Below are 22,398 nucleotides of genomic sequence, written 5' to 3'. Positions count from 1 at the left end.
AGGTCTACCTGCTGTACACAGCAAGGATGGAATCTCCTGGGTCCACCAGCTCTGCTGTCAACCAGGGAATAGCAAGACTCTTGCTCTTAGCTGTCCATCAGTTGTGATCAAACTGGTTACTATCTGGAAGTGAACTAACAGCAAATGACTAAATTGTTCTCAGTCCTGTCCTAGTAAGTACCTGACTGCACTGCAATGGATCCATCAGCAATGCTTGGAGATTTCACCTCCCCCAAATCTGAATTAAAACTATGCTGTCGGCACACTCTTGGCAAGGAAAATGGGAGTTGACAAGCAGTTACATGGAAGAAAAGCTCCTTTTTGTTCTACCCTGCAACTCTACCAGTGCACACTGAAAAGATCAAGCAGTCACTGGCACTATAAAGCACCCTCTTCACAGTGCTGGGCAGAACAGCTTCAGCACACGCTGCTCGATCCAGAACCGACACCTCCAAAGCTCTAAGTCTTTCAGCTGCCACCCTGACAAATTTGAATGAAATCTTTCCTTTGCAATAGCCCAGACCAGGAAAATCCCTCAAAGAAAGAGAAGATGCTGTGTGTTAGCATTCAAATTTCCTTTCCTTTGCAATAGCCCAGACCAGGAAAATTCATGACAATCCCTCAAAGAAAGAGAAGGTGCTATGTGTTAGCATTCAAATTTCCTTTGAATCACAAGGAATGTCTGCTTTCCCCTGGCACAGGAGCCTTGCATCACAGCACCACCCAAAGAGGGCTCTGAATTCAGATCGTGACTTTCTAAATGACTAAAATGAGGAGTGGCGGAGGGAACTGGGGTTGTTTAGCCTGGAGAAAAGGAGGCTGAGACCTCATCTCATCGCCCTCTACAACTTCCTGAAAGGAGGTTGTAGCGAGGTGGGGGTCGGTCTCTTCTCCCAAGTAACAAGCGATAGGACAAGAGGAAATGGCCTCAAGTTGCCAGGGAAGTGGTGGAGTCCCCATCCCTGGAGGTATTTAAAAGACGTGTAGATGAGGCACTTAGGGACATGGTTTAGTGGGCATGGTGGTGTTGGGTCGACGGTTGGACTTGATGATCTTAGAGGTCTTTTCCAACCTTAATGATTCTATGATTTCTCTAAGGACTTGAAGCAAGCAGAAATAAGCAAAGTAGGCTAGAAGAGGAGCTGAATTTGCACCTTCCCAGGACGTTTGCCATCATGCAGTGTAGCTTGTGCATTTATTCACGCTCCTTCAGATTTGCACTTTCTCCAGCTGGAATCAATAGAAAAAGCTAAACGTGATATAAAGCACATTGGTATTTCCTCATATAAGATGCATTTCACTGCTTCCTGGAAAGTTGTAAGCACCCAAAAGCCTACTATCAAACCAACCCAAACTGTTACAGATGTAACTCAAGAAGCCTCTGCAGGCTCAGGACCAGCTCTGGGAGCTGCCTGCCTGTGCACCTGCAGGGGGAACCCAGGCATGCCTCGCTAACAGTGGGTGTGATGATCAGAAGCTGTTAGGGAATGTAGCTGCTGGGTGTCCACGGTAGTAACCAGAGCATGCTGCCCTGACTGGTGCACAAGGTCTGTCTTCTCCAGGTAAACTAACACTGCTAGTAGATCCTCATTTCAGGGGAACTCGCGGGTTCGGTTGCTGCCAGAGAGCAAAGTGAGGAAGGCAACATGGCCACATCTATAGTCATAAATTAAATGTGCCCAGGACCGTTCTCACTGAGACCAGCTGGCACACTGCACCTCACATCCATGCTATTAAACTTGTTTATCCTCAAAACAGGGCAGTTTGTCTGAACTGCCTACTGGTGATCTTTGGCTTGCGTCAGCCTCTGAACTGTGCCCAGGTTTGGGAGCAGGCGAGCTGGCCTGGAGGAAGTTCTCCTTCTTCTTTACTCCACAAGGGCCCAGCTGCCTCTTCAGGTCCCAGCTCTGATATGGCCCAGCTGCACAACCACGGTTCAGACTGCCAAGGACACTGCAAAGCCATGCGAAAGAGCTGTGTGAAAATTTATAGAAAGGCAAGAAAAGTAAAACTGCAGATAGAGGAAGAGAATTGTTGAGATGGTGATCGCTGGTAGCTCAAGGTTTCAAGAGGGAAAACATCATCATGAAATGGTATAAAATCCAAAAGGAAAAACTGGGAGTTTAGTAAGCAGTCATTGGGTGAGGACCAACAGCTGGGTCATCCGTGTGCTAGTGTTGACATTACTGGTGGAAGATGGCAACAACCCCCCAACTGAGGGAGGTGCAGAGGCTGATCCTTCTCCTCTCACTGGTGCCTGCCTGGCCAGGAAAGTCTCTTCAGATGCCTTCTCTGAGGTGGTGAGTACTAATGCTCAGCCTAGTAGCTAGGCTATCTTTTTTGTGTGTTAGCCAGTAAATAATTGCTTCATACTCTCAACCTGCATACATCTTGCTGGAAGAGTATCTTTGTGCATGGCTAAAGACGCTCAAACACACTCACTCAAAAGAGGGACGGTAACAGCCTGGACTGAAGCTATGCCTGGAACTTGCGATTAAGGTGCCCCGGTGCTTGGGAACACTCCTTATGACTGTATCATCTAACCATAGAGACGCAGCCTGTGTGTCATCTCCGCACACAAACCAGGCTTGGTTTCCCTCTGGATAGTCATTCATGCCTTACGTTAATGACCTGTGCTCAGTTATCACTTGACCTACGCACGTTGCAGAAAATGGAGTTTCTTCGTTTGCAGGGAAAAACTGTTGAAGACACACCAGCATGGCACTGAAACCACCACCTTGCAAAGCACATGTTTAAGCTTAAGCACATGAGGATCTTTCACTGACAGGAAAAAAATAATTTCCTTGCTGGAATTACACACAGTCACATCTCTCTAGGGGGTCCAGTAGACTGATTCTGAGCTTAGCCACGCAGGTACACCCTGAGCTGCAGCGGGCAAGGCAGGGAGGGTCCCGAGTTACACACCAGCAGTGCCTCTCTCAAACATGGTTTGAGCCATGAGATACCAAGAGGCTGAGCACATTAGCTCAGGCGCATCCCTACACTGACACAGCCAAGCTGGTCCCTCTGCCACATACTCAGCCCAGGTTGTGTCCACTTAGCACAAAAGAGCTGTGATCTGTTTTGCAGTAGAGGCGTACCTAGCATAAGCAGGACCTCAGTTAAACCATGGGACATTTAACAGTTCAATTCTCATTTCAGTCCCTTAAGTTACACCCAACAATCCTCTGTAGGATGCTGTTCTCACGCTCTACCTTTCCCACTCTGCTTGTATACTAATGCTGGGCACTTCTTTTATCCTCAAAACAGGTCAGCTCCTCTTCTGAATTATTAATTTCTGTATGTTTTCTCTGAAAGCAGTAACCACAGCCCTATACTGTGGCTCCCTGGTACATATGACCAGAGCATAGGATTAGACGAGCATGACTTCTGTAGGGAAACATCACACATTTCCAGCTTCACAACCCCTTGTAATATTTTCCAAATGCTCCCCACCTTGTTAAAGAAAATGAAAGCTTTAAGTTACCCCAAAGGCATCTCAAGGTCTTTTGGTTTCAACTGAGTCTTATTCACTTTGCAATTCTGTTTTATACTCTGCCAGCCCGCGTGTAATAAAAATCAGGGAGCAATTTCAGTTTTAAATTTCATTTGCCACATGTGATTCCATTTACCGACTAAATCCCAAACCTCTCTGAGTTCCTTTTGTTCTCTACAGGTTGTTTATTACTCCCCATAGTTTTACACAATCACAGATTTTTAATAAGTTACATATTTCCATCTTTCCCAAGAATGCTAACAGAGAAGTCAGGGTTTACTGAGTATCTTTCCTAATTGCTACAATCTCTATCATATCAACACACTCACATTAATCTGAAAAAAAATTATAATAAATAAATCATACCACACACAAACTTGCCATGTCTACCAGTGTAGACATAGATCCTACCATGGATCCTACTCTAAAAGTCTTTTCTGTGTGCCTGGTAGTTGGCTTCTACCTTTGCTCTGCTCCCCTCTCTTTGTGTCCCTGCTCCCACAGGGAAATGACTGACCTGGCCTAAGATGTACCAAGTTAACGCCTGGCCGTACTGCTGGGCTGCTTATGCCCTAGGCCAGCTCTTCTCTAATAGTTTTTAAACCAATTGCAAATGGTCCTGCAGATAGTGCATACGTCCTGTTTTTCTATTTCTGATCACAATTCAAACAGTCAGAGACAGGTAATCCCATTATCTGATTTGATGATGCCAGTTTTATTTCACTGTTAACAAATCCCTGCTGCCATTTCAGGACATAATCCTGATTTACTGCAGTATTTGTTATTGCTTTAACAGAACCTGGTTGGATTAAGAAAAAAGGCTAAGACATTCACACAGATAAATTGAACATCCATAGTTACAAATGCTGAAATTAAATAAACAGACTGAAATACCTAAAAGTTTTGGAGGGGACATAAAGCTTCATGCTGCAGGACCTAAATCAATCTAATGAAAGGGATGAAATTCTCCTCCTGGCCAGATCACAACATAAACGTCTACTGCAGTACGGTTCGCCTCTTCTTCAGCAGCTGGTGTTGGTCACTTTTGGAGATAAGCTACTGGAACAGATGGATTGCGTGATCTGGAATGGGAATGACTGTGGCCCATCATGAGTAAAATTCAGATAGGCCGTGGCTGCAAAAAATCCTGGTTTGGATTCATTTTGGCGGTTACCAATGTAAGTAAATGACTGGGGGCTTCAGCATACGGACATTAGTTTGGTTTCTTGACATAAAAGCAGTCAGGCTAAGTTTTTCCTGTCTGCTCAAAAATGATATAAAAGCAGGTCATAACAAAAGAAGTACACGTTGCAGCAATGTCTCAATTGTGACATGCTTTACACACAACAGTGTTACCTCGTGTGACCAGAAACAAAGACACCACGCCCCAGAGTCTCATTTTCTTTACAGAAAGGCCATGAAGAGCTGCAAATCACATGCATGTAAATATATGTATCCTTTCACCATGTAACCAAGCTCCTGCCAAATTTAAAGTACAGCCAATCACAATATAAAAACTAATATGGACAGAAAAGCTTGTATTCTAAAACCAGACATGCCAGGATTAAGAAATTGGAATAATTTACCTCCAAATTCTCAAGGGTCACCCTTCCTTCTTTCCAGGCATTGTAAGAATGTCTTTTGTACTTCATCTGTTTTAACTGAAGCTTGGCTAAGTGAATGCTGTGCTTTTCAATGGAGATTATTTTGATAGCACAGATATTCTTTAGTCTTTACTGCAACGTTCTCAGCCCTATAAAGAAGCATCTTGCCAGCTTGGGTTGCAGATCCTTCTTTATAAACAGATCTTTCCTTAAAATAACTACCAAGAAAGAGGTAAATTCTAAACGAAGCAATAATCGCTGCATTATCTGGTCTTATTAGTCAAAGTCGACCTTAGATACAACGTGTGTCATTGATTACAAATGATCGGAGTTTGTCTCTACTAGGAATTTAGGTTGTGGTATCTCATTGCAAAACATACACTTTTTTGCAATGAAGACAGCGGAGGTAAGATACATCTCACTTTCAGTTAGCAGCCTAGAAGCCAGCGATCTATCTTAGGCAGCTATTTTAGGAGGGAACAAATCACCCCCAACAGCGAAGCGCTCTCTCCCCATCTGTTAATGACAGGCCTAGATAACCAAGTTAGAAGGCACGCTCAGCTTTTAGAAGACTAGAGCTAGAAAAAGGAATCCTTTCCTCAGGTTTTGGATGCCAGCAATCAGATGAACAGTAACTAGGCTAGGACAGAGGCCTGGTTTGGTTTTGTTTTATGGGAAAGACCCAAATAAATCTTTAAATTACATGGCTTAAAATTTCTTAATTTTACAAAGGAAAATTGGTTTTATCCTGGCAGATCTGGATGAGACAGAAGTTTACTGTGCCCAGGGCAAACGTGTCACCAAATTGTGCCGTTTCCTCTACTTGAGAATTTTATGACAAGAGTGATTTCATTATAAACCCCAAAATTCTCCCATCTTTTCCCCCAGGGAGGACCACTCAAGTTTTCACTATGCTATTCCTAATTGACAGCCTGCCACTTCACGATCATTAATACCTTTGACCAGTCTACTCTGGACACACTACAACTGTCTGTTCTAAGCTATGGTTAATCACAACACTCTCTAGGTTGATCCCTATGCTGATTCCCCAAGAAAATGAAGGCATTCTACATTTAATTTTTTTCCTTCCAAGTTCCTGTCTGAGACAGGAAAAACTGGAAAGAATTAAAACTGATACAAGCAAGAGCTGAGGTGTGAAATTCAACAATGGGATGCCTGTACCTGCAAAACGCATCCTCTGTTTCTCACTGCCAGCAGCGGCTGATGACTAAGCCAGAGCAATAGTGTTTTTTTTTACCAAAGCCTAAAGTCAGCTCTCTGCAGCCTGAGTAATCTCCATCAGTGGATGCTACTATCTCTAAAGCTGTACTGCTGTCATCAATCACTGCAGTGTGGAGAACAATGTCCTAACCAAGCCTGCACATTTGTCAGCAGGATCATTCTCCGCTCCATGCGACCTGTAATTATATTACTGCACAGAGTCTCACTTCTGAAGAGTAGAGAGGATGAGGAAGGACATTGCACAATACCCACCTGTCTTCTGTACTCCCAAGTGGGGTCATATACCTTCCATCCATTTTCTGGGAAAACCTCTTTGTACTCAAATGCAAAAAGTGGCTGAAAGAAAGAAAATTTACCGTTAAGAGCCCACTCAGAGCCCATTTCCAGGATGTTTGATATCTCAAATAATAACTCATGACTGGTCCTTCTTTTTTCCCACTGCACTACTTTTCTTTCAGGGCTTTGTGAAAAAGATTAACATGCTCGCTGTAGCAGGTAATTAGTACAACAAGGTACCTTCCTCTGTACCCCTGATCTTGCTTGTCTATTACCAAGTACTTCATGGACAAAAGGAGTTTATTATTAAAGAGAGAAAGATAAGACTACTTGGGCAAGAATGCTCTTACATATTAAGAACTAGATCCTTTCAACCAGTATTTGAAGCAACAATTGCAGTGTCATAACACAACAGAGCACATGAACTGTATTCCAGATTTGGGACAGTGCAGTCACCATTAGCTGTAAACCCCTGATGGATGTCACTGTGCTTTGAATATTTTCCCTCTGTTACGAGGATGTATCAGCAAGTCATTCTCCATGCATGAAGGAATCCAGCCCCATGGTAGCAGACTTTTCCTGTTTCCTATACAATCTTAACTCCTACAGAATTAATTCTAAATCAGATTTAAAAACCAGCATTTCTCCTCCTTCAACAAAATGCACCCCATGTGAACATTGTACCAAGTAGACGGGACTGGACAAAACAGCTTACTGCCACTCTGTGTCTTTTGGTAAAAACTGAAAAGAAAATACCTACCAGATTATTTGAAACTGGGAAAGCATATTTCATTAGGTTCTCAAATATGGATCGTCTAGTTCTCCCTTCAGGCTTATGAGCAAATCTCAAGTTTCGAATATCCTAGGAAAAAAACAGGGAAATCAAATTTCAGATTCCTGAACCACTTCAAAATCCAAAGAAAATCCAAAAGCCAGCATTCAAAATAGGGTCACATCTCTTTCTCGTACTGATTTAATATCATACTTTGAACACTGTTGTACTGCAACTCTGGGCTTGGTTCAGTGGTCATCTGCAGCCTCCAACAAAGCCTGCCACAACTGCAGAGGAGCAGAGGGAGTGCACGGGCATGCCTGGTCGCAGCGTCTTGCCTTCACGTGAAGCTCTCTACCTGCTGAAAGTCTAGGGGAGAGCCTCACTCAGGGACAAGCTATCGCTGACCAGCAGGACTTTGTGAGACAGACCTCCTAGCTCTTACTGGGCTCTCAGGCTGAGCTGTGCCAGAAGACAGCTAGAAGGGACTGCCTCACAAAGTACCTCCATAGAGCTACTGCACATAGGGAGCCCAAGTCCAGCAAGTTTGGTGCAAAGCAACCAATGCCATCTCCCTTTAAAGCTTCCATCTCTCAGAGCGCTAGAGAGGATGACTGAAACTGACAACTCCTCCACTTTGCACAGCAGCACAGTTTCCACTAAGAGTGGTAACCCAAGACCTCCCTTCCGTACTCATCTACAAAATCAAACTCAGAAACTAAATAAAGCATCTCTAAGATGCCAAGATTTTCCAGCCAAGCCTACAACTCAAACACTTGTAGTAAACAGTTTAAAAGCCACCAGCAGGAAATGAGCTATCAAGTTCAAGCATATGAAGATGGTACAGCAAGTCACAGAATGAGATAAACAGCTAAAGACTTAGCTGTCTCACAAGACTGAGATCAGGTAATTGGTCTCAGACAGAGAACATTCCAGGATGCATAAGCTGTATCTGTACTACCCTGTTATCACACTAAACTGTTCTGCATATCCTGGGCCAAGCAGGCTGGTGCATATATATATATGCTGTATAGGCCCAAGATACCTATCATATAGCTTGTGCCTGGCTTTTCCACCCAGGGAAACAACATAGTTCACTCCAAACCTGACCGTGTGTTCAAATTTGCATATAGGCAAAATGGCTGAGGACTAGGAATCCAGGTCGAAACAGGGAACAAATTAGCTTGCCAGCACAAGCACCCCTACGTTAGCCATGGAGGTTCATGACTGCAACAGGATGAGGGAGCAGCTAGGTGATTTGGTACAGATTCTACCAACTGCTCTTGACTCAGCATGCCCACAGCTTGAGAGCCTGCTTAGCTTCCTGGTGCCTCAAAATCACAGCAGTGACCGGAGCAGTTTGGGACTCATTTTCATTCCTCCATCTGCCCTTATCCAGAAAGTGACATCCTTTTAGCCTTGAGGGGACTCTGACAAGAGCTCCAAGCAGCCCAAGACCTACAAGGTTCATAATCCAGCTCTCCCCACATAGCCACCGAGAGAAGCAGAGGGGCCATGCCCTGGTGAACAGCTGAGGTATGGATTTAGGACTAGAGATGGTGGCTTTATCTACTTTGTGGGTCCATAGTAAGTAGACGCAAGGAGGCGAATTGTTAATTTTTATTGAAGTTTGCATTTCCACTGATTCCAAGGGCTCTAGAGAGGGACACGTGAAATATGTACTGCCTGGAAAGAAATTAAATGGCCTCGAGGAGCACTGAAGGCTTCTTGCCAGTCCCTCACCACAAAGCACAGCAGCAGGTGGACATAAGCTAACAATTTAGGGGGAAACATGCCCCTTTCTTGCTCTTGAAATGCAAGTGAGTGAAAGGCATCCTGTACTCCACAATGACTGGAGTCTTCCTGGGATAGTCTGGTGGGCAACCCTGAGAACTGTATTAATGGGATGCAGGCCTAGGTTTCCACTATGAAGAAAAGACATTACCTAGCACAAAGCCTGAATAAAGGTTTGGATCTTGTCTCGAATGAGTGGAGCTGGAGAATCTTGACAATTACTTTTAAAATCAGATGTTTTTTGAAGTATGTGAAGTCATACTGACCGAAATGTTTCGCAGAACTTCCTACAGTACTACAGAGAAAACCTTTTAAAAATATATGTTCCCCTTCCCCTATTGTAAAACACAGATAAAAGTTTACCTTGCATACAATCTCCAGCCCGTATGAATTTTCACCGCGACTGGAAGCACCTCCAATTTTCTCCACTCTGTTGATTACACCTAAAGATGCATCTAGGACAAAAGGAGGGTCCTGTAGACAGTTGAAATTTGTGAGTTTAAAAAGGGGAGGGGGAAAAATCCCCAGCTCCTGCTCCCTTATGCCTATATTCCCAAACACATAGCTATGATTCACATAGAATTACTCTCAAAGAACACCTAGGTCTAAAAATTGAATAGCCCACAAAAGCAGATGGTTTCAAAAGCTTACCCGTTCCATGCTTTTAAAATACAGTCTATAATTGGTAACAGTAAGGGTTCCTCTGATTGCTCCAGTGAAGGGGCAGATGTAAGTAACATCCTTAGCTTAAAAAAAGGAAAAAAGAAGTTCTTAATTTCATGGTTAATTTATGGGAGTAAAATTATGACAGCAACAATATTTGGGGGCTCTACTTTTCAGATGATGGAATGAAAACCAGCTTAATCTGGGCTCTAGCCTAGAGCTAACATGCAAGTTTCAGTTCTGTGGAAAAGGTAAGAGTTTAGGTATAAACTGAACTCCAGGCAAGTACCATCACCTAGAATCCTACATTTGCACAGAACTGCTACCTCTGTAAAAAAGCCAGTATTCAGCTGCAAACTGTTTACTCTTACTAAGCAATGCATTGCCAGTAGCTGAGAACACCATGCACGAAAAGAGGAGATGATTCCTGCCTGCATGCATACACCTGAAGCTGATGACAATCTGCATCAAAGCTAAGGATCACCAGTAAGCTAGCTTGTGCCACCAAGGACAGGAAAATGCAGTTCTCCTACATGTGGCTTTTAGGATGCTTGGGTCCTTCTACATACCCTTGCACGCAGAGTCAGCCCTGGGATGAGGGCCCTCATGCTAAAAGCCAGCAGAGCTACAGCGATTTCCAGCAGCCAGGAATCTGTATAGCACCCAACTGCCAGTGATTTTAAGTCTGAAATCAGCGATCAAGTTACTCTGCAACAATTCAATTATTTTTGAGCCTGAGTGACGGTGACTCAAAACAGTCCCCTTCTTAAAAGGCCTCAAACATTTCTCACTTACTCCAGCACAAGGCAAGAGGTACTGCTGGTTTTCCACAGCAAACACCTTCCCTAACTGCCCTTCTGTTTTACATCAATTAAAAATGCTAACATTTAAGTCGTTCCCTCCCCCTCCGCCGCCCAGCAGTGACCCATCACGTCTTCTGTCACTGAAGCAGTTGGCTGGCTGTGCCGTGGCAATGATTTACACTATCACCGACAAGTAATGACACCCCTCAAACACACAGAGATCCTTTCAGAAGGAGACCCACTGAGCAGAGCTGCCAGATCCATGGAAGAACCCCCTGGACCATCTTAATAACCTCAAGCCTCCAAACCCTACAGGATCCATTTTGCAAGGGCAGCCTGCCTCCCAACGAGGTGACAGCCACCATGCACAAGAGGCATGAGGCTGCTAGGGCATCAGGATGGGGACCTGAATTTCTTCTACCTTTATCCCATGAGATTTAGCCTGGAGGGAGGGAGGAAGAGAGACTGCCTTACTCCAGGGCACTGGCAACTCATATAACTAAATCATCCTCACATCAGCTCTGCTTCTGCATAGTCTTCACTGAGTCTCGAGATTTGGATATGGAGAAGGATCCTTAAAAAAATCAGGAGTGACTAATTCAGAGCAAAATACGTAGCACAGAACTTTTGGTTAAAAATAAATAAAATCAAATATATATATATACATGCTAGCAATTTCATTACTTGTTTATTTATTTTAATGTACATAAGTTTGTTGGAAGGACAATTAAACATAAAATGCTTCTAGCCAGTTCTAATTAAACCAAGTGTTTCATTATTGGCCGATTATTAATCACTTCTTTTCAAAGACTAGTTTGACAGAGGTTTGAAAGCAGACTCATGAAGCATAATAAGGGTGAGGACAGCCTGCCTGGTTTTTCCACTAGAGTTCCCATTATTCAAAATGTAATTTCAAGAAGTTTAAAAAAAAATAAATAAAATAAAATCTACGAATAAGAGAAGTGTGCATTTACATCTGAAAAGGAACAGGATTTCTGGGTAAAGAGGAAAGGTGCTAGAAAAATGTTTTCTGGGTAAGGAATCCCAGGCATGATCTCAAACACTGGCCTTGCCAGCTTGTAAGCCACATCACCTTTCACATTTGCATTTTATTAGCTTGGTTTCCTAAGGAAACAATTTTACTTAATTACACTGCACATGTACACAGGTACCTACACACATGGCTTGTCTGACCTTAACCCTACTACGGTTGTATGCTTTCGTCTCTATCTGATAAATAGGGATCTCCAAGGCATTAAGATCCTTCACTGTTTGTGAGAACGGATGCCAGGTATGAGAGAGGTTGTACTACTGCAACTACCACGGGAAAGTCTAATAAGCTCAGCTCTCTCCTTCTCATATGGGAGAAAGATACTGGAAACCAGGATTTATTAATTCCCCTGCTTAGGGAATTCCTGTCTTTTATAGGTCCAATCTTACCCTAGATTATTGGGTTGGCTGAAATAATTTTTCTTCCCCTCCCTGTAAAATACAGAGAGAATTACATTTGCCTTTCTTGACACTTTTAACAGGGAATAATTATTGCTGATTAATAATAAAGATTTCCTTTTTGCTACCTTTAACTTCTTGCCGGACCAGGCAGCTGCTGTCTGGCCTACTCTGAAAGCCACCCAGTCTTACAGACTTATGTGTCTCATCACATCATTTGCCAACAGACAAAATACTGATAACTCTGATCTCTTACACCACTCCCCAGGAACCCTTCAAAATACAGTCTTGCTGTCAGAGCTAACTGTGCCTGTGGAGCGAGTTACATGTCAGTCTGCAGTGCATGGTTGGAGTATGAGTTCAGAGTCCTTAGGAAAGGAGTAAAGAAAAGGATTGAGCATTGAGGTGGGATTTTTTTTGTTTGTTTTTAGTTTGGGTTTTTTGTTGTTGTTGTGTGGGTTTTTTTGGTAAGGTGTTGGGTTTTTTTAGGACTGAAGTTGCTTTCTTCCACATCATTTTAAGAGGAAGGCAACATGTTAAACTAGCGAATGCAAAATCTTTCACAGAAAATTAATCAAGAGGCTTACTCAAAATTTCTGGATTAAAAAAAAGAAAAAAGACCCATCCCCATATCACAGCAAGTTCTCTGCAACAGCACTGTATCCTCTCCTGCAGTCTGTGATAGAAATTCGACACACAATTGCGCTGTGTCAACCTCCGAAGTTACCTTGTGGCAAGCACAACTTGAAACAGTTGATCCATGTCCTCTCAGGAGGCAGCAAATGCGAAGCTGTACAACCCATCTCAACACTCATGCTAAGGTATGTTGAATTGCCTTGTATTTGCTACATGCTAAGGAGACATATAGTTACCTTGGCTCACGTGATGTGCAATAACTTGATTAATGAAACAACCTGATCATGGTTCTCAAAACATCAGCAATTTGCTGTTGTTGGTCAATGACTGCCAAGATATTTTGCTCTATGGATATTCTATTTGGTCAGCAAACAATAAGGAATTTCCTCTTCACATACCCATGTCTTTAATGGTTTCTCCTGGTAGCAAAGGTGGCTCTTCCATTTCAGCCAGTTTATTAGTCTCCCTCAGGACCTAGGCAAAGGATAGAGGTAGAAAAAGAAATCCATTATGTTTTCATAAACCAAGAAGTTTACACTTACCTGCAATGGGTCAACGATATCAAGGATAACAAATATTCGAAGATCTTGAGGTACTGCCTAGTGTCTCAGCCTCTGAAAGGTCAACGCACAGCATGTGAGAGACCTTGGTGCAGTCCTCGAGCATACCATTGGGCCATGCAGAAATGTTTAAAGCAAGGATGTCTGCAATGGAGAGGCTGTGCAAAGCAGGCTGCGTGCTTTGGCAGCACACTTCCCAGGCGGCTGCCTTTCATGCTCCAACCTTCTCCTCCCCAGCCCATCATCACAAGTCAAACTCTCTCACAGTTACATATAGAACCAAAGGGATTAGTTCCTTTCCCAGCTGAAGTGATCAACTATTACCATGATGCTATCAATTATTAAGTAGAGCAATTTCTAGTTTACACTGAGGAAAGTTAAAAAGGATACCTTGTCACGCCACTGTCTTCAATGAGGGTCTAACAACTGCAAAGATCCTGATTTGGCTCAGTAGTAGTGACTTGGTACAAAGGTTCTATTTTGATAGGCATGTATAGGACGTACAGTTTCAAATTTTTTTTGGCTGCCAAATGACCCCTCCTCCACTTTCCCTTGGGTTAAAGTTATATCACGGGGCATTACTTTTCATAGATATGATTGCACTTACACAAGGGTTTTCACAAGAACAGCTGCTATCACGAGCAGATGGACATTTTAGGAAAGCACGGCTGTAACTATGAAAGCATAACCTGAGGTCTAAACCTATGGTAAGAACTAGGGGAGAAGAACATATGTAATTGACCAAGATTAAGGCTAAGTCTATATGGCCAAACGCAGACGGATTTAATCATATTGCCCATGCCTTGAAATGGCCAAATGACCACAACCACAGCAGCACACCAGTTGCTCAACCTAATAACACAGACAGAGAGCAGGTAAGTCAGTCTAGATTCTGCCTCAGGCTGTAGCAACCACAAGACTGTGCTTAAAGTTGGCGTCCATCCCACCTGGTGGAGGTAGGCAGAGAGAGCTCACGTCTGCTCACAACTGAATGTGCAGACTCGCCCAAAATGCTTTCTTTATCTTAATGTGAGGAAAGAGAAAGAATTGTTTTAATTTGATATCAGGAAATCCCTGCAAGGAAAATTCAAAGACATGGCCTAAAGTGGCACCCTAGAACCTGACACGTCTGTGGTCAACTTTCATGTAGGATCAAGCCAGAGGGAGAGCCTCAGGGAAGAAAAATTCTCTAAACTATGCAAAAAAATGAAAAAAAAAAAAAAAACGAAGAAACCCCATGCCACAATAAAAGCACGTTCCAGCATTTTCACACAACAGACTGAGGCATAGATGAAAAGGTTAATAAGATCAAAGCCTTCTTGAGAATAACATGTAAATTTTAAAAAAATGCATTCAAAAGACTCTTCAAAAAAAAAAAAAAAAAAAAGCAAGCACAGTCCTGACTTCCTAACAGGTACCTCACAACTGCACCTACTTAGGCCAGCTCTTACCATGAAGGCTGCCAGAGCAGTTGGACTGGGGTCTACAGGATGGGTAAAGGGAGGTCACCATTGACAGAGCTCACACTGGCAGCACTCAACTTGCAGAAAAGCTTCTTCTCCCCTACGTCAGCAATACCAGTAAAAACAAGGTTTTGCTGGTATAACTAATAGAAGTCTACGCTGAGGACTTCTTGTCAGCACAGCTGTGTTGGCCAAAGATCACACATCCCATCAAAGACCTGACTGACGGCCTCCCCGACAAAAGCCTGTGATGCAGACCCACTCTCAACTCCTGTGTGTCAGTTTTTGCGCTTGAGTAACAGCCTTGAAATTAGCAGGATAACATCTGGACTATGCCAAATGTGACGGAGGCTTCTGGCTAATTAGTCCGTAAGTGGTGGTCATCTTTGTGGCCTTTTATCTTGGAAGAACATTAGTAAAAATACACTCTGCATGCAGGACACGATCACAACTTCTTTGAGAAGGTCCGTACCCCAAACGGGCAGCAGCTGCTGCTAGGATCACTTTGGTCAACAGCTGGACTCGCTGCTTTCCTGCAGATGTCAGCGGGAGCATGTCCAGCGGTAAACATTTGGAGGACTGGGTTATATCTTAAGCCAAAACAAATATGAGGTAAGATATGTAGAAAGTATTCCATATGACAAACAGCTGCTGTGATCACTAGGTGAGCAGTGCTCAGGTGGGTTTTAAACACTGTACTGCAGGTGGGGGAGAGAAGGAGGGAAGAGGCAAGCAGTATGAAAGACAAAGACCTCCATGTCAACACCATTCTGCTAAAGACAAGGTTGAAAGCTTTTTCGGTTTAAAAACTGGCTCTTCTAAGGCTAATAAAATCCATCTGCTCACTCGCACTCTCTGAAACATGGAGTCCCCAGGGTCTGAGGAAAGGATTAGCGATCCAAACCTGCACTCACTTCAACACAGGGCACCAGATGGATGGCCTCCTGGAAGCACAGCACTTGAAGGTCAACAGCTTCTGCCCCATTGCCTCCCCCTCCCCCCTTTTTTATTTTGGTACAGAGTTGAGGACTAAACTGTCATTCTCCCCATCCCCCAGCTGACCTCAACCACACGACCTACCTCAGGTAACGCAGCACCAACTGCCTTCATGATTTCAAAGTCGGCGCAAGCACATCACCCCTGGATAACAGTCACCCTTCCCAAAAGGCTGAGACAGACATCGTCAGAAAGCCCAGGAGAAACACTTCTCTGGTGTGCTAGTCTTTACAGCATCTGCTCAGCTCTAGACCTTGAATGAGCCTCCTAGTTGGAACGTGAACACTTGAAACCTGTTCTGGCAGAAACCAAGAAATGAACGGTTGGCATTTTCCTGAAATCCACCTCCATCAATGGCTCCTTAAAATTGATTTGGGGAAATGCAATCTGTGTGCAGCTGACGATGCAGGCAGCAGGCACAGGAGAAGACATCTGGGGCAGCGCTAAAGGACAAGGGGTGGCAGGAGGGAGGAAAAGTGGGTGAATAAGGAAAGAGGAGTTTTGGAAACAGCTCGGGGGGAAGAATGGGATGGGACAATGCACGTGCAGCTCTGGGAGGATGCTAACGCCATAGATGGACCCTCTGCCCCTTATATGACTAAGGAGATGATATGAAAAGCCCCTCCATTTTACTGCCATCCTCCTCTCCTCCCCCAAATCCAAAAATGGTTCATTAAACTGTCAGAAAAATCTTTTTTTGTACATTAGCCTATTTTCAAGACTCTAAAAATAACACTTCTGGGCCCAGATTTAGCCCTCTGCAAATCTCGCAAAACAAAATTATGAGCTCCAGTGAGGCAAGGAAGCAGGTAGGGAAGCCAGGGACATGACTGCGGCAGCCCCGCTGCAGGAGAGTGATGGCTGGCTACTGATGCATTAACCCTATTGAGGCAGGTACCATATACACCTGTAACTGAAATGTTTCACCCCTGTGTGCCTCAGGTTTTTAAATTGCTCAGTGGGAAAAAAAACAAAGAGAGCTTTGAGATCTGCAATGAAGGTTGCAGCCAGAGCTGGGCAGAAACAGCATTACTTAGGAATAGGTCCACATTGACATAGAGCCACACACTGGCCGTACCGGTCACAAACATCACTAAAATGGTTTCTGTAAGAAACAAATACAACCACCAAAAATCAGTAGACTGCTTTGCCTTGCCTCTAAGCCAAACAAGGTCTTCATTATCTTTTCCCCACAAGAATGTTATGCTTGGTAACTGAATCTCCAGGGGAATGAAGAGTTTAGTTACGCACCAGAATAACCTTTATCTCTGTCTTCTTTTACCAAGTAACATAATCTACCCATTCCACCCATCTGCAGCTCTCCCTCTAGATAAAACAGCTCTCTGGGATGCTGAGCATGGGAGTACCCTAGCACCTAAACACAAGTCCTGCCTCAGCTCAGAGAGGGTGTGAGGACTTCATGCCACCACCTACCTTTGTTCTCTGCTCAAGCAGCTACTTGGCAGAACAAACCCACAGTTACAACATTTAACAACCACTTCTCTTACCCACCTTGTGTTAGCTCCAGCCCACATACCCGTGGCTGAAGGTGCAGAGCTCTCTCATGCCCTCCCACCTATAGCACCCAAGGCAGGAAAACCCCAATGCTGTATTGTTGACACAACTTCCAGATCTCAGCAACAAAGCAATCGCCTCCTTTGCTTGCATGTCTGGGGTCAGGGAAAGAGGTTTAGATCCTGCTAAAAAGGTAAGACTGCTCCCTGCCTCATCCCTTACCTCTTCATACTGCGGTTCAGGATACTGCAGTTCTGCCAAGCCTCTCCAACCACGTGTTCACACTGCCTCCCAACACAGCAGCCAGCATGCTGCTCCAAAAATCCCTCTCCTGACTGATGTCCCGGCACGACTCATGCACACAGCTCATCCCAAGCAGGTACAGCCAGCTCAGGGCGGTACAGAGATACGTCGCACTGTAACTCTACAGGGTCTCAGAGGTCTGTGCATCACTGAACGCTGCTCCAGAAGGACCTGAGAGGGCGCATGAAACTCTATATTCAGGATTTGCTTTTGCCTGTGAACAGAACAACTGATATGTTTTCCTCTTGTGTTGCCTGAGAGGCGTTTGCCTACCAGCAGAGCTGCACAGCCAGGATGAGAACACACGTCCTGTGCTGGCTGCTACAGGGTCTCAGAGGTCTGTGCATCACTGAACGCTGCTCCAGAAGGACCTGAGAGGGCGCATGAAACTCTATATTCAGGATTTGCTTTTGCCTGTGAACAGAACAACTGATATGTTTTCCTCTTGTGTTGCCTGAGAGGCGTTTGCCTACCAGCAGAGCTGCACAGCCAGGATGAGAACACACGTCCTGTGCTGGCTGAGGCCGAGCCAGGATTGCCCCCTCCTACCCAATCTGCCAGCATTGTAATTGCTCCCGTATCCAGTTCAGTCAAGATGCTTGGGTTAGTTTAATGGCTTTTTTAATGGTTGTTTTTCCATAACCTGGATCATTTTGCCAGGACTGGCTTGGGGTGTGTGACTACACGAGCAACTCAAGGGGTGTAAACCCAGGGCGAGGGAGGGAGAGCGGCCGGACTGACTAGGGACAGTAACTTTGTCCCTGGACACTGACATCTGCAGCACAAGCCTCCAGATAACAAAGATGCATGAAGAGCGCACCCGAGGTCCCTCCCAGCCATTTTCCAGTTATTCTCTTCTACACTTTCTCCTGAATATTTGAGTCCTGAAACCCACAGACAAAGGTCAGGCTATTTTGCCTTCATGCAACTTAAGGGGAGACTACAGTTTTGCGTTACCAAATTGCTGTGTAACAGTTTTCCCAAGTCTGCGTAGATTCTTCTATCCTGAATCACAATCAGAATGAACAAAAATAATCTTTTTTGGTTTAGACAAAATTAAAATGTACCCTTCTTGTGATTTTTTTCCCCCTCTGAGTTAATCTCTCCTTGGTAACCTCCTACACACTCCAAATCATTTTGCACATTTTGAACAGATTTGTTATGCACAAAGCCACAGCGCTGGTGCGATATGTCCCACCCAACACCATGACCACCTTGCTCCTGCATTATTCCTTACCCCCAAAACCACGTCTGCCCTGTCTATTCAAAAGACGAGCTCTCCAGGCTCGGAGCTGTTTTTGTTCCAGCTACACACAGTCCTCTTCTGTGTTTCCTACAGCAGGAAGCTGATCTCTTAACTGGTCCCTTGACATAAACATATATCACCTGTCTGTACAGACAAACATTATACGCACACACACACAAAATGCCTTTGCATCTGCAGCCCCTAAACTCACGTTTGGCACATCTACCTCATGAGCATGCACTGGTCAGCAGCAACAGGCAGGATATATGCTGTGGGGACAAGAATGTGCCTGTTGTACGTGTGTGTGTGTGCAAGAATATACACATAGAATTAGTAGATTTTAAAAATATGTAGCTTTTCAAATTATGGGTGAAATATGGATTTGAAACTCAACAGCCAAGTGAAAGGTTTTATCTCCTACAGGAAAATATTTGTCTGATACTTCACATTTTAATGGACTACTGGGGAATATTCTGCTTGTACATAACATATCTAAACTTTCCTCTCCCCCCCACTTTTTTTTTTTTTAATCTCTTTCTCTCAAGAACTGGCACATGATTAAATGCCCTCCTGAATCAGCACTCTTGCCACTCTGCAGGCTGGGTAGTCAATAAACTGCAGGAATATAGATTTCATCGAAAACTGGAGATCCACATTGGAGCTAGTCACCCTAGGTGCTCTGTTCACTCAGTGGAAAGCAAGAGACTTAGGAGATTCACCTTTAGGATGACTGCCTTTCTTTCCATCGAAGGCTGAGAACTAGGGTAACTCCAATGCAGATCTGTTAGGGCGAACCCCATCTCTGGTGCTTTACTGCAGCCAGTGCAGCAGTGCCCAATCTCCTGGACATCCCAATACAACTGAGTAGTCACAACCTGTACTTTGCAGAGAGGTCCAAACTCACTCTGTGCAGACAGCCAGCAGGAGATGAGCCAGGCCAGATCCAAAAATTGCATGAACTTCATTAAAACAGGCATGACTCCAAAGCTTGTAGGATAGGTCTTATTAGCTGAGTTACCAGAGACAGCTTTTGGGTCAGAGCTGGCTCCTTTCTGCTGTCTCAGAGAACCACGTGAGGGAAGTCAGCCTTTCTGCAAAGGCTTAGCCATAGGATTATTTTTACATACTTGATTATTTTTTTATTTATTTTCTTTGTAAATCAAGAGCAAAACATATACACTTACGTAGCCAATGTTTTTCTCCTTTCAAATGCCTTTTGGTGGTCTCAGACCATGTTCACCTATTCCTTCTCCTGAATCGCCCTCCCACTCCACCCTTTTCCTCTTTCATGGCTGTTGCCATAAAAGTCAGTCAACAAAGGACAGTGCCACTATGGCAGGTGTATCAAGATTTATCATTACCCCAATGATGGTATAAAAACCTCTAAACCAAAACAGATACAGAAGCCCTTTCCATTCACCTCAGAAAAAAACCCACGGAGGTCTAATTCTGTCCAGCTGACGTTGACAGAAGCTGCAGAACTGACACAAATATGTGCAGAATAAAGACCCGTATGCTTATTTAGGATAATTTTTCATAGGTGCATTGGTTTCTTTTCTAAGTGAAACATTTCTTACAACAGAAAAAAGGGCACATTTTTTCTAGCGTTTTGCTGCTAAGATGCTTCTGCCTTCTCAATGCTCAATCAGAAGGACCGCAAAACAGTAGCCGTGCTTACTTGACAAATCCTCCTGTAGACTGCAAACACTGTACTACTTTGGAGAGATTTTCAGCTGCCATTTATGGCTATTTCAAGTGTACTTTGAGAAGATTTATATGCTATGTATCCTACTGGAAATGTAATAAAACATAAATTGAGCAAGTAAATGGACTTTGTTGATTATTTTTGAATCATTAAGAATACCACAGCAGAATTGACTACAGGAAAGAACAGCAGTACCTCTGCATGACTGAGGCACGGGGACTTTTCTAAGGATTATGACCAGATGGGTTGAAAAACTATGTTAGAGACATTCAGACCAGCAAGATATTAATTGCAGGGAAATGCTTTGTGTCTTATTCTTTCGGGATATTAGAAGTTCAAAGGGGAAAAGACATAACACCACGGACACATGGATCATTTCAGAATAGTACACAGAGAATCAAATATACTGTCCAAAGACCACATGAAGCTCATTCAGCTCCTAAGAGAGCACTCAGCCAAAGAAGGCTTCCTAGCTTGGTTAAAAAACAACACAAGACTCATTTAAGTTATCAGTAAACTGTTCTGACAACAGACCATCTATTACACTACTCTAAAGACCATAATCACATACAATGTACACTGCAGCTGTCTTTTAACTATGCTTTCCTGACACAACTAAAAAAAAAAAAAAAAACCAGTGATCTCTACCTACCATTTATATTTTGAGAAAGTATAAAAAGGCTTGAGAAATCACTTGCTTACTTACCACTGCCTTGAAAATCTTTAAAAAGAAGCTGAAGATTAGTATATTTAAAAAAAAAAGTACTACAGTCACTAGGGTGATATAAAGGGACTCCTCTGGAGGAGGAAGTAGCCACCGTGCAGCAGAAAACCCCAGGGAAATACTTTGTTTTTTCCACGATGTACTTCTCCACTCAGACCCGACTGTCCAGTGATGAAGAACAGCCTCTCTGGGCTGGTGACTCTCCTGGGCCCTCGCTGCACAAGTACAAGGCAAGGCTTAGAAACTCAAAGGAACACATTGTTGAGGGCCACTCATTCAACCACGGCTGGCTTGTCTCTTCAAGTTTGTATGGCTTGGTGCCTCAAGACAATTCTCTCATTAGGCTCCGACAGAAAGTCGTCGTTGACTCAACACAGCAACGCTCCCTGGCACAGAAGGTTGCAGATATTATCTATTCAGACAAGTCCAACATTTTTTAATACAGAACCTTCTTCAGTGCCAAGGGTTCCACATACGTCTCGAACGACAATGGCTCTGTTCTCCACCGGCTGCTCAAAAACTTTGGACAGCACATTAGCCTGACTCTATCCTTTCTTTATTTTTACTATATTTTGTTCAGCAAACAACTTATAAATTAGATTAAAATTTTCAAAGGAAAGCATTAAACTAGTTTAGTGAAGGTCATAGCATCAGTCTTAAGTAAGAGAAAAACACTCTGACCAAAGACAGAGTTATAAATTCTACCAACTAAAATAAGTCACAGGAAAGTGTCTCTGTTACCGAGAATTTCACTTTGGAGTTTAGTGATATGTAAGACAAGAATTCAAAATACAAGTAATTACAATGAGTAAACAATCCTACAGAGGGGAATAAAGATGTTTCATTCAGAGCAAAAACATCTACAGAAAATCAAATCTTGGCAGGCGCTGCATGCAGTCACAAATCCACATGCTCCTTTTAAATACCATGCTTGTTCATTCCTGCCTGATTTGTGCTTCAATCTACAAAACTGTAACTTGGGGGGGGGGGAGGGGAAGGGGGGAAAAAAGCCACCTCTTACCCAGTTTTACTCAGCAAAAGGAGAATTCTTGCACTTTGTAGCCAGGAGAAATACAGCAGTCAATTAGGAAGAGCTGAAAATATTTTTGAGGAACAACTGAAAGCCATTTACTTATTCTCCTGAGTTTTCC

At 43.6% G+C, this 22,398-nt stretch overlaps 1 protein-coding gene across 1 annotated transcript in view; it reads right to left on the bottom strand.

Moving 5' to 3' along the window:
- Window positions 1-22,398, bottom strand: part of MTMR2 (myotubularin related protein 2) — a 42,780-nt gene that overhangs the window by 13,055 nt on the left and 7,327 nt on the right. Inside the window, exons 2-6 of the mRNA XM_009282067.1 lie at window positions 13,134-13,209; window positions 9,836-9,930; window positions 9,548-9,658; window positions 7,379-7,480; window positions 6,595-6,678 (exon numbers count right to left, since the gene is read on the bottom strand). Of these exons, the coding sequence (XP_009280342.1) occupies window positions 6,595-6,678; window positions 7,379-7,480; window positions 9,548-9,658; window positions 9,836-9,930; window positions 13,134-13,179 (438 nt within the window). The 5' untranslated portion in view covers window positions 13,180-13,209. The remainder of the gene's footprint in view (window positions 1-6,594; window positions 6,679-7,378; window positions 7,481-9,547; window positions 9,659-9,835; window positions 9,931-13,133; window positions 13,210-22,398) is intronic.

Source organism: Aptenodytes forsteri, unplaced genomic scaffold (genome assembly GCF_000699145.1).
Source record: "Aptenodytes forsteri isolate BGI_AS27 unplaced genomic scaffold, ASM69914v1 Scaffold75, whole genome shotgun sequence".
Taxonomy (NCBI): domain Eukaryota; kingdom Metazoa; phylum Chordata; class Aves; order Sphenisciformes; family Spheniscidae; genus Aptenodytes; species Aptenodytes forsteri.
Note: the sequence above shows the minus strand (reverse complement) of the source record. Positions and strands in the feature narration are given on the sequence as shown.